The sequence below is a fragment of the Dermacentor albipictus genome, chromosome 5 (assembly GCF_038994185.2).
Source record: "Dermacentor albipictus isolate Rhodes 1998 colony chromosome 5, USDA_Dalb.pri_finalv2, whole genome shotgun sequence".
In the NCBI taxonomy this organism is placed as follows: Eukaryota; Metazoa; Arthropoda; class Arachnida; order Ixodida; family Ixodidae; genus Dermacentor; species Dermacentor albipictus.
The window spans coordinates 69,120,498-69,133,387 of NC_091825.1; the positions used below are offsets into that span (position 1 = coordinate 69,120,498).

The following is a 12,890-nucleotide window of genomic DNA, read 5'->3' on the forward strand; positions in this document are numbered from 1 at the left end:
CAGACAAGCTCAAAGTACCATGTGCGGAGTTTGAGCATACGTTGGAGCTAGGCAGTATTCGACCGTCCTCCAGTAACTGGACAGCTCCACTCCATATGGTATCTAAGAACACTGGTGACTGGAGGCTATGCAGAGATTGCCGGTTTCTGAACACTAAGACTGCTCCAGACCAGGATGCCATGCCCAACATTCAGGATTTCACTGCTGCTCTGTATGGTGCCAACATCTTTTCAAACATAACCTTGTCCAAGCATACCACCAAATCGCCATGGCTGAGGAAGATATACCAAAGATGGCTATCAGGACACCCTTTGGCCTCTTTGAATTCCTGCAAATGCCATTTGGTCTGCGAAACACCACCCAGCTGTTCCAACATTTTAGTGACTCTGTAATGCACGGCCTGCACTACGTCTTTGCCTAACTGGATGATCTGTTGCTAGTGAGTTCATCAGTTGAACACTTACAACATCTACGCCCTTTGCTTCAGTGCCTGTCTCAGCATGGCATTGTCATGAACGTCTCAAAGACCGAGTTTGGTGTTGCAACTCTCGAGTTTCTCGGACATCACCTTGACTCGAGAGGCATGCTCCCACTCGCTTCGAAAGTACAAGCTGTAGCCGAATTCCCTAGACCATCACCAAGCTGGGTCAGTTTCTTGGCATGTAAACATTTACCGCCACTTTATAAAGAAATCTGCTGTTACAGTGGAGCTCTTGGATCGCATGCTTGCCAACAAGAACAAGGAGACTTTGTTACCTTGGGATGCCACCTTCAATGACACCTTCAACGAAATGAAGGGTGCTTTGGCAGATGCTGCACTGCTTGCAACCCTGCTACACCTCTGGCCCGCATGGCTGACTTGTCTACCACGGCTGTGGGAGCAATTCTCGAGCAACAGCTCGGCAATTCTTGGCAGGCACTAACTAGCCTTCTTTCAAATAGACTCCCTCCAACTCGGGTCCGCTACAGCACTTTGGGTCGAGTGTTGCTTGGCATTTACCTTGCAGTGCGCCGTTTTCGCCATACAGTACTGCTACCTATAACGATGTCAAGAACGAAAAATCTGATCGTTATGACTGATTATCGCTAAATCTGGACTGCTGTAAAGAAAAGCTGCCGAACATACTTTGTATCACCGAAACCGAATTTGCCACTTGCGAAAACAAATACATGCATTAGGTAGGCTAAAAAATAAAATGTTTACTTATATCTCTAAACAGCGTATCAAGCGTTAGGTGCACTGAAATAGTCAGAAAAACACACCTGCTTTCGCAGGAGTTTCACAACTGTGGTGTCCAGCTTCTGTGCGAACACTAGCAGCAATAATTAAGTGTGCATGAAACCAATGAGCAACTCGATTGACAACACTGCACTTCGCGTGAACATTGGAGTCAGTGTCAAAGACGGGTCGTTGTCAATCTCATCGCCCCCATCGCACAACACCGCCATCTGTCACGACAACGATCGCCCCATCGTAGATCTCTTCACATAACAAGGCAGCACTGTCTCCACTCGAAAACTCCTCCACCAAAGCACTACTTGTTTCATCGTCAGAAGTGATGTGCTCCGAGAGCTTGGTAATGTCAGCGGCTTCAACCGTGTTGGTTCCAGGGGTTTCGCCCAGGTGCACAAAGCCCACCTTTTCTGTTGATCGGCACTGCCCCTGGTTGCAGCCATCATGATTGCGGCACTCCTGCACGAGCCCATACTTGCAAAATTTGCAGCTTCGTCTCAAGCGATACAATACTGCGCTTTGTCGGCACCGTCTTCCATCAACCGGGCTGTCCACTGCTGCTTCTATGGTGTATTTACGCACTTGCTAAGACAGGGGTAAACGGCAGGCACCACTTCGTGTCTCACGTTTTCTTTTCCCCACTTCGCGCATAGCCTCAATTGCTGGCAACGAGTATGGACATGAGGTGGCTGTTGCCTTCTTGTGGTGCACTGCGCCAACTAGCGATGTTCTCCGTGGCTTTCACAATCGGCATGCAGGCGGGACACACTGTGCAGTTAATGGTGGCACGTACCAACTCACCTAGGCAAACATATCACCCCGTCTCGGCATAGTTCATTTAGGGGGAACTTAAGAGTGCAAATTTCACAATTATTCTGCATGGAAAATGCTGTCCCTAAAACAAAATTTTGAATGTTATATCTAATATGCGGTGAATAATGTATTCTCATATATTCGTTTTTTTCTCACAGCCCTGATGTATGAGTTGCCACTCTTAACCCTTTCAGGGTCAATGACATAAGTATACGGCGCTGCGAACAAGTCCAAACTGGTTGATGCCACATATTTATAATGCCCTCTGTATGTTTAAAAAGCATGCCAATTTCCTAATTTTTTATTTCCTGGCAAGTGCTGCCACTATGTAGGAATACTGGGAATTTTTTTCTCGTGCCTCCCTCTCTCGATTTTTGTTGCAAGGTTTGCTTTAGAGCTAGTTTGCTCCGACGCGTCTATGTACTACCGCTCGCACCTTGGCGCGCGCGGGCGGGCGGCGGTTTGGGTTTTGTTCCGCGGGCTGTTTTGGCTTCTTCCGCTCGCAAAACTGATGGCTATCTCATTGCTAATCGCTCAAAGAACGGCCGCCTATTTCTCGCTCGTTTAGTGCTCACAAGAGTGAGCATAGGAAGGATGCTGCCGTGCATGTGTTTCCCTTTCTTTTCTTTTTTGGGGGAGGAGACTCGCGATATCTAATTCCCTCTGGTTGGCGATAAGATGAAGATTAGCAGAAGTTTGTCACACGTTTTACTTTTTTGACGGGCGCACAACCACACAGTTTTCTTGGGTGCGCTCACCTAGGCAGTTCGATTAGACTATGGACGTAAATATTAGTGTAAGAGCAGGAACATTTGAGACTTGTGAAATATTCTCGTGTACGCATATTTTAAGCCTTGAACTATAACAATGCATCAAGTTTTTAATTCTTATAAGTTTATTTCCTTTTTTTATTGCTGTTATTCATGAATAAATAGTACATATATACCAACGCAAAATATTTTTTTTTGACTTTACGGTCACCCTAGAAAAAATTACGGTAAACTTTTTTAGAAATAGGTCCCTCAGAAGAACTGGTATCTGCAATAAAAAAAATCGACCCTGGGCAGTCGCATATGTAAAAAAAATCGACCCTGAAAGGGTTAAGTCAGCTTATTGTTATACCCGATAGATCGTTACATGCAGTATCACTATAAATGGACTGCACTATATTGTCAAGGGCTGATTCTTTACCATCTTTACGGATCACAAGCCCCTGATGTATGGGCTTGGCCAACCACTGTCAACCTATACGCTGTGAGAAGTCCGCCATCTCTAATTAATTTCAGAATTATTCACCGACATCTGACACATCAGCACTGACCAATATATGCCTGCTCACGCACTCAGCCGTGTGTGCGTCATGGCATCGTCGTCACATCCGATAACACTCGATGTTCAGACAATCACATTGCACCAAGCTAATGATCTCGAATTGTTTCGACTCCGTTCATCTGCTACATTACTGTGGCTCGAGGATACACAGTTTGATCGAATCACACTCATTTGCGACACTTCTACAGTTACCCTGAGACCGTTCATCCCTAGCACACTATGCAGGCAGCTTTTTAACACAGTGCGCAAGCTTGCCCATCCATGTGTTCGTGCCATTCAGTGACTTATTTGCTCACGCTATGTGTGGCCCCGGATGAACACCAATATACGCATCTGGGCACGTGCATGCGCCCTTTGTCAACGTGCGAAACTCCATCGGTACCCCGTTCCCCTTTAAACTTCCAGCGTAAACACCTAAGACACACCACAAAAGGAAAATACGACACACACTGGCGCTGTGTGTCGTGTCTCGTGTGCGCACAGAATTGTGTACCAACAAGGCCCAAATGGAGTTTTACTGAAATGCCCATTCCTCTGACACAGCAGTTCCTTCAACCTGACCATCAATTTGATGTTGTCCACATTGACATCGTGGGACCATTACCCCCATGTGTGAGGGCTTTTGGTATGTGCTCACCTCAATCGACAAGTTTACCCAGTGCCCAGAGGCAACACTTCCTAGACAACACAAGACCTGTGCACTTCGGTCCACGACTTTATGTTACATTGCTCGACTGCCATAGAATCTAATGGGGATGCTCCTGAGTAGGTCGTGGTGATTTTGACGTGATGATGATGCCAAGCTTTACAGTGGACAAATCGGTATAAGTAGGACGACATCATAAACTGGAGTGCACAGGCCTGCTAACTAGGTGGCGTTGCCAGATGCAGTGCCGCTACCAGACATCTCCACTGCAACCGTTGTGGCTACCTCTGTCCCAACATGGGTTTGGATGCCGTTTTGGATGCCCAGTCAGAACAGTCACAGACCAGGGACAACAATTCGAGTCGGCACTCTTAGCACAACTGCTATGCTTGCTCGGCACGGCTCGACTGTGCAGGGCGGCTTACCGCCTTCAGGCCGACTGCGTCATGGAACATTTTCCCTGACAATTGAAGTCAGGACTGATTGCTCATGGCACGCCATCGCAATAGGTTCAGTTCCTGCCACTTGTACTTCTGGGCATATGGTGCACCCTGAAGTCAGACGTGGGGTGCTCGAACACGGAGATCGTCTGTGGTACTCTTCTCTGCTCTGCCTGGCCAGTGATTTCTTCCCATATTCTTCCCAATGTGTGCACATATGCACACATTGCCATATACTCAGACACCCAAGTTGGTCCAATGGTTGGTTTCAAGCCCTGTTACCTCAGCAGAGCAGCCTGATGTGCTACCCATTCGACTACCGACTACCCAGTGACCCTGGTAGGCAGGAAAATGGTTACATACAAGCATACCTAGATAGTTACATAGACCTTGAAAAGTGCGTGAAGTACTGTAAAAAAGCTAATGCATTAAAAGGGTAGTTAAGGCCTGCGCTGTGTAACTGGGCCACTAAAGCCCGAGAAATGGGGGAGGGAGAACAAAGGCCAATATGGGCGCGTTCCACGCCCTTACGTGGCATTTTATACCCTTTATGCACCCTGTTCGGGCAGATCCAAGATTCCCGCACCCCTAGGCGAAGGGCATTCTTGGTTAAATGCAGAGCCAGCTGTCTTGTAAAGCTAGGTCTACTGTGACCAGTCATAGCTGAAACAGAGGGCTTGAGAGATGGGCTTGCAGACACAGGCACACTATGGTTGTGCACGGGTGTAGTATGAGGTACAGTGTACTGAGGGATGCTAGTTAGGCCTTCCGTTCAGACCTCGACACGCTGCAAATTTGATGCCGTGTAGATAACATCTTGCTGCAAATAGAACCTCTGTTGACTCCTTCACTCTAACATGGCTTCGTAATTTTCTTTCGAATCGTCAACAGTTCACAGTAGTTAATAATATTGCTTCGTCTCCTACTTACGTTACTTCTGGTGTGCTTCAGGGCAGCGTTTTGGGCCCTTTACTCTTCCTAATTTACATGAATGATTTGCCACTTAATGTTTCTTCTCGCTTACATATTTTTGCTGACGACCGCTTTATTTACAGATCAATTAAGAGTACTGACGACCACCTGGCCCTTCAAAATGACCTTAGCCTAATTCATAATTAGTGTAACACCTGGTTAATGGCTTTAAATGTATCAAAATGTCAGGTCATTTTTTTTAGTCGTAAGTGTGACAACTCACATTTTTATACGTCAATAATAAAGAATTGTTACATACAGTATCGTATAAATATTTGGGTGTTCACCTAACCGAAAACCTCTCCTGGACAGGCCACATTGCAGCCGTTTGGGCAAAAGCTTCAAGGACATTAGGTTCCCTACGTCGTAATCTGGGTAATTCACCTTCCAACATCCGCAAAGTGGCCTATCAGACATTTGTTCGTCCACAGCTCGAGTATGCATCATCCATTTGGTCCCCGCATCCTACATACTTAATCGACATGCTTGAATCAGTCCAGAACCGAGCTGCCCGTTTCATTTCACGTAATTATAGCCATCACTCCAGCGAAACGCAAATGAAACTCGATCATTCCATACAGCCTTTAGTTCTTCGCCATAATATCGCTCTGTTATCCTTGTTTCACAAATATGTTTATAATGCCACAAAATCCACACTGCATATCCAGATCGTCTCGAACACGTCTCGGCGATTAAATAACCACTTAAGTTTTGCACGCATGTACGGTACGACACATGCTTTACAATGCACGTAAAGTACGACACATGCGACACAATCTGCCTGATTACATTGCTTCCGAGTCAGATCAGGAAAAATTTTGTCATCTCCTACACAAGCATTTTTCATAATAGCACTTACAAATCACTTTATCTTGTTTCTTACACTTGGCAATGTGCTTCGGACTTCTCGTGATATTGATGCATTGCTATTTAGCTCTTATGAATTGCTATTTTATGCTGCGTCACGTGTTCACTTGTATGCTCTGTATATATTATTGCTTTTTTGCATCTTTTCCCCTAAGTATCCCTTCAAGAATTGTACTCCCTGATATGTTCAATTTTCATGTACAGTGGAACCCCGTTTATACGTTTTTCACTGGATCGGGGAAAAAGAACGTAGCAGCCGGGAAAACGCAACAGTGAGGAAAGCTCCGAAAATGAATGAAAAAATGCAGCTTCAACTATAGACAATTTATTTCCACAGAGTGCGCTTAGGACTTTAAAAAGTATATAATGGCGGCTTGCCATTTATTTCGCTCGCTAAAAATCGCCACACGTTTCTCAATAGCCTGGAGGGCCGCATTGCTGTCAGCGTCGCCGTGAGGTGCGACGTACCTGCGGAGGAGGTCCAGAGCCGCGACGGCTTCTCCATAGCTACGATTTGGCAACTCCCCGGCACCATGCGGCTCGTGCTCCTCGTCGTCACGGCAATGGCAACGGGAAATCCGCGGGAAATTTCGCCCTCTTTGGCGTAATCATGCTGACGTGCTAACGATTGTTTAGTATTGCTGCGGAGCGCGCGCGTCCGAGCAGCCCGGTTGCGCGCAGCGCGGCGTGGGAGAAATGTAAACAAGAGAGGAGAGCTGGCCCGGTAGGCGCAGCAACGCCACCAGCAACGCCAACTTCCGGTTTCACTTTAGCTTCACAAAGAATGACGTCAGGACCTCTCCTGAGTTTCCTTCCTCCGTGGGTCAACACGTCCAACACCGATGCGGTGACCGTAATCACAGTGATGATAGTGAGAGCATTTTTCACGAATGGCCACTTAGTGGCGGCCTCTCGAACTGGCGTGCGGCTTCTTGCAGCCAGTTCCATAGCCAAGCCCGGCCAAGCCCAGCCAAAACTCGTCAAAATCCAAAATGGCGGTTGGAACACGCTGCCTAGTTTAGCCCAGGCAGTTGGGGGGTGCTAAGTTGCGACGTACCATGCGGGAACGTTTTCACAGCTACAACGTAACAGCGGGGTTCCTTATACATTGTATCCTATGGAAGCTATGCCGGGACCGGATGAAAACGACGTAGCAGCCGGGAAAACGCAGCAGTGAGGAACGTAACAGCGGGGTTCTACTGTATTTTACTTTCTAGTATTAGTGCCTTACGTTAAGTTTTACTCATGTTGTTTCCTTAAGTCTACCTTTGTGGCCTTTCATTACTTCAGTTGTTCCTTTTTCATGTTTTGATCTTGGTAGTCATGTTGATAAGCCCTGCATTGAGGCGTATCTTTTGTATTACACTTTAGAAGGCTGCTTACTCTTCTTTATTTGCCTTGCTTTTGTAACCCCCCTTACACAATGCCGCCATAGGGCCTGTAAGGTATTTTAAATAAATAAATAAATAAATAAATAAATAAATAAAACTTCTTCCCATAGAAAAGTTCCAGTAGTGTTGTGCTTCTTGACCCAAATACTTGATGATGAACCAAGGCCTGCCAACTTCATCAGCAGCGAGTCAGTGGTACAGACAGTTCGTAGTCTCCGTATGAGAAGGAGAGGTTAGCACAAAAACGAAATTGCACTGTTTATGTGGGGCACAAGACCTTGCACTAATTTTACTAAGTGCCAAAGCTACACAATAGTGCAGTAGTCAGCACAACCAGCTCCTAATGACACATTGCCGGAAAACCACAAGTTCGAATCTCTGTGTTGGTGGGCAAAACTTCTGTTTTTCTGTACTCTGTGGTGGCAGCAAGGTTTATGATGATAAAGTGGCCCGATAACAACACAATAATGACAGCCGCTGGTAGTGGCGCAATGGAAAAGGTTGGCAGATGGACACAGCAAGCCCAGTTTTTAGCTCTTAACTGCTGCCACACTAAAAGACGACCCGCTTATGAGAAACTAGTGGAAAACAGCGAAATGAACAGTAAGCTGCCAAATGACCACCTTGGCCTATGGACGGTCACAGCTAGCTCACCTGGTACAAGGACAAGGATGGTCCCACAGACCACTTCAGACCAGCCGATGAAGAGCCGGTAAATCTTGGGGTTCATCTTGAAGTTCAGCAGCTTGCTGAAGGGGAACACCTTGGAGTATTGCACGAAGTTGCGTCTCTGGAAAAGCCCACCAGAAGCAATAATGTCTGAGAGCATCTAAAACTGCTAATGCAAAGTTTAACACGGCTGATAGCGGCAAAGTACAACAGTCAAACAGCCGAGCAGCCCAAAATGCACTGTGAAGTACACTCCGTTCACGCGGCTCAGAGTTTCGACAGACAATGTTGCATTAGTAAATTAGGCTTCTACAATAGCTATATGGTCACCATTATTGCAAGTGGAGACTTTTAAAGCTAGAATAGCCACAAAAACGAAAGACGAGTGGCAATATTTGTTTGAAGTTCTCACATCAGCTCACCACGACGTCACGGTTTTCAGCAGCACTCTACTCGGGTCTAGTTAACTGTTAGTGGTCAAGAAAGGCTATACACTGCAAAAAAGAAACAAAAAATCAGCCTACCAACTTCCAATAGCTTTTCATGCACTACATACGCAAGAATAATTTGAAATCTGTGACATCACACAGCCATATCTGTAAGAACTGACTTTTTCATGTCAAGCAAATGAACGCAGACGTTTGAAAGAATACTCTAAAAGCCCAGGCCAATCTCCAGGTCTCTGTGCAATATGTCAGTACCAGTAAAATGCACTGATTGTACAACTTCCTTTTCAATGATAATGGTAAACTTCCAATCAGGAGCTGACAATGTCTGCCATATGCGATTCAACCCATTTTTATTCTTCGCTGAATTTCCTTCTCATGATTAGGGTTCCCTGTGATTAGTTGACATAAGTAATCGTATGGACATCCTGTATATGGTACAGAGCAGTGGCCCCTACATATGGAGTCATTGCAGTGTCTCCAGGCAGAAATAAACTTTCACATTTTTATAGGACTTCATGTCTGTTTTCTTGTTCATAACAAACAAGTAAAGTCCACCACGTCAAACAAGGCCGCAGAGGCTGAGACCTAGGACAAGACACAAAGTCCTCTCATTCAGCACGACTGACTGTCCCAATGTCAAGTTTTTTTTCTGTTTGTTGAGTGCTGTGTTGTAGCTGTCGCTGCTTATAATCTTCCCATATGTTACTCCTCTCAATATAGAAATCCATAATGCAACCATAATTAACAAGAATTATTTGCTGAAGCTGGAGATGCATGAAAAATAAAACACCAAGAAAGACGGAGAAGTGAAATAGTGACACTCCCGCAAAAATATCTATGAGACACAGGATGAAACATCAGCAGCTTGACATACTGCTATGACATCGGCAATGACCACGTTGTCATTGGTGTTATGTCTCAATACAGCGATGAGCATTCCTTAGATATTTTCCACGAGGCAGTCCTTTCATCAGCGCACGCCCAGATGACACAGGCCCCAAAATAGACTGTGACGCGCAAACAATGGAGTTCAGTTCAAGGTTACAACTCCTGCAAAGATCACTCTACCTGAACCTGACCCCGACAAGCTGAACTAATTGATGAAAAGAGCCAACGTCAAACGCTACGATGGGAACGTCAACCTCAGATTCCCAAATTGCTACACACTTGCACCATATGCAGGAGCGAAGGTACAACATACGAGTCGGAGTTCGGTGGAATGATGCGATGTCAGGGGTGGGATATCACGACCGATTAGACGAATGTTATTGGCCATGACACAGTCATCGGACTCCCTAGTCTAGTCAACCCGGGAAGATGACAGTATTAAAAGCAGAGACCTTTGGAGCAGTGAGAGAGTGTGCCGATGTGTCTTGATGTGAACTTAGTCATTTAATATGCTCCTACATGAAGTGGGCTTCTGTATTTGGATCCAGTGTAAATAATGTAAAATAAACCCCTTTCCTTCATTCCTACGACCGGGTGTACTCATCAATGAGACAGGTGTATTTCTGCCCTACGCGCTATGCTTGGTAATGTTTAGACCAGAAATATGACAATTTGTTTGATCAGAAACGTGACCAAAAAAAGTGACCATTATGGGCCAGTCGGACAATGCTTGATTGTTCAGTCGGGCAACTGCAGTTGCAAAAGTGCTGAACCAATCCGATGCACACGAACAGAACATCTGTACACGCTGATAATTATTTTACATGGCAATGCAATTGTGAGCAGAAGGCAACTGGCCACACTTGCCGGTGTGAGCACCAATCGCCTTCAGTCGCTTTCTATTCGCCAGTTGCAAATAATCATGCGACCTCCACAAGTAGCCAGTGTGAATTAGCCTTAAGTCACCTTTAAACTTTTCATGTTATAAAGCAGCAGGACACCTACACAGATTCGTTACAGAAGAATTGAAGCGTCCTACGTAAGAGCCTCTGTATACCTATCCTTCGACTGCCGCCATGACATTAGCCTACTGCAGCTTGGTTATGTTTAATCCATGTTCTTATTTTTTCTCTAGCATCTTCCTCATCAACTTCTTTTTCCCACTTTCCTGAACCCCTCCCATGCGGTAGAAGTAATTACTTTATGAGAGACATGTAGTGTTAATTTTATTTTCATAATTAATTCCATCCTACGCACAGTGGAGTGCAGCATGCTGGCTCAGTCTGACGTCTTTTCCTGTTTGAGTTTTCTACCTTTCTCCTTCTGGTCTCCAGAGTTACCCAGTGTGCCATTCCTACCCTGTACTGCGGCGCTAAGCTTTGCTCAAAATGGAGATTATACAATGCTTAAGTAAATGAAGATGTATGATGCACCTAAGCGGTAAAGTGTTTATTCATAAAGGAAGGAGTATTAGGAGCAGTAACAAAATGTAAAAAAATTCTTTATGGACTTTGGCTTAGTAGTATGCAATCAAGATGAGGATACCATCACAACAGATGAATAAATTACAAAACGTTAGTAACTGTGTGATTTCTTTTTTGAGTAATAGGGTACTCTCTCTCTCTCATTATATATATATATATATATATATATATATATATATATATATATATATATATATATATATATATATTCATCAGAACACCTAAGAAGCGCTGCAAGACTCAGCTGCATCACACTAGGACCAACTCTTCCGGCAGCTAAACGGTAGATCACCTATGCAGCTTCCAATAAATATTTACGATGCACTGTATATGCAGGGTCGTACGTACGCGCGCAGTTTCCGAAGACCGATACCCGTACTAGTGCAACATGCAGACACGATTGCTTACAACAGTTACTCGGTGCGTTACCGTGATAAAACTATTCTTGGAATAGAAGTCGCAACAAAGCGCACGCGACAAAAACCATCCTGTGCGCGCAATCTTCATAGGATGGGAACTCCTAATTCACTATTTCCCGCTCGGACACGGGCACGATTTTCATAGGGTTTTCGCGCGAACAGACGCCAACTTATGCATTTTGTGGCGGTAAATAAAAAAAAATTATAAGAATCGTGCAATAAGAAATTTGCCTAACTGTGCCGCTATCAGTGGAAGTCCGCGCGGACGCGGTATTGCGAATCCGCTACGTACGATCTCCCGGTGCATCTCCCGGTTGATGTTAGGCGTCACTTTCATCGAGCCGACGAATATGAAGAAGAGTCCCAAGAACACGGAAAGAGTGGTCAGCACGATCGACTTCATTGTGCACCGTTTCCACTGTACCAAAGAACGATGCTTTCCTGGTTTGCCCCTGTAGTTACCACTTCCTTGCAGGTACTGGTCTTAAATAAAAGTGGTAACACTCGCACGCCAAGGGTTGGTTGAACCAACAAATTAAGGGTTCCGCACACAAAACAGGGGCGCTGCAATCGCTAGCGTTACTGTTTAGGCAGCGATTTTTATTTATAACAACAGCAAATCTCGAAAGCTATGCTTTTTCTACCTGCGTGTTCCAGAATAATTTTAGACCCAAAAATACACTGCACGTCGTGATTTAATCATAATTTTGATGATGCCTGAAAGGTTTGAAAGTAGTTTGAAATGCATAGGACATGCGCAAGGTGTTCTTGACGTGTTGGCGACTCCCAAATATTTGGCTCATGCAGTGAGAAAACGCATAACTCTCGAGACCATTTTACTTATCCGGAGAGCTCTGGGAGTCTCTGGGGCGTGTATTTGGACACCTTCTCTTTTTATACAGCTGCCGCACAGCTAATGTCTAAAACCTGGTTTCTATTGGCATGTTCGATAAATCGCGCCGGTGCGCGCCCGCCGTCCTCGATAAATAGTGCGCACCCATAGAGTTTCTCACTATGTTACCTAGAGGGAAATCTGGCGCTGCTGCGCTGTGGTATGCATGGGAATGCCGGTATATTGTGACTTCGGATTGGCATCGTTCTCGGAGAGACAGGACGCCTTGAAGACGAGCTTGGCAAGCACCGTTCCGTCTGTCACAATGGTTCATTTTCTACTAAAACAGCACGTGAAAAGCTGTTTTGGTTTTATTATTACGCAAAAACATGTTTTGTTTAACTACGAGAACTTGTTATTGCGTGTACGATTATATGTTACGTAGAAATTATCA

The 12,890-nt window shown here is 45.2% G+C and overlaps 1 protein-coding gene across 1 annotated transcript in view; it reads right to left on the reverse strand.

Moving 5' to 3' along the window:
- The window catches only part of LOC139059897 (novel acetylcholine receptor chaperone), a 33,152-nt gene extending 21,074 nt beyond the window's left edge, over nucleotides 1-12,078 (reverse strand). The window contains exons 1-2 of the mRNA XM_070538447.1: nucleotides 11,897-12,078; nucleotides 8,350-8,485 (exon numbers count right to left, since the gene is read on the reverse strand). Of these exons, the coding sequence (XP_070394548.1) occupies nucleotides 8,350-8,485; nucleotides 11,897-12,007 (247 nt within the window). The 5' untranslated portion in view covers nucleotides 12,008-12,078. The remainder of the gene's footprint in view (nucleotides 1-8,349; nucleotides 8,486-11,896) is intronic.
- Between the last annotated feature and the right edge of the window lie 812 nt (nucleotides 12,079-12,890).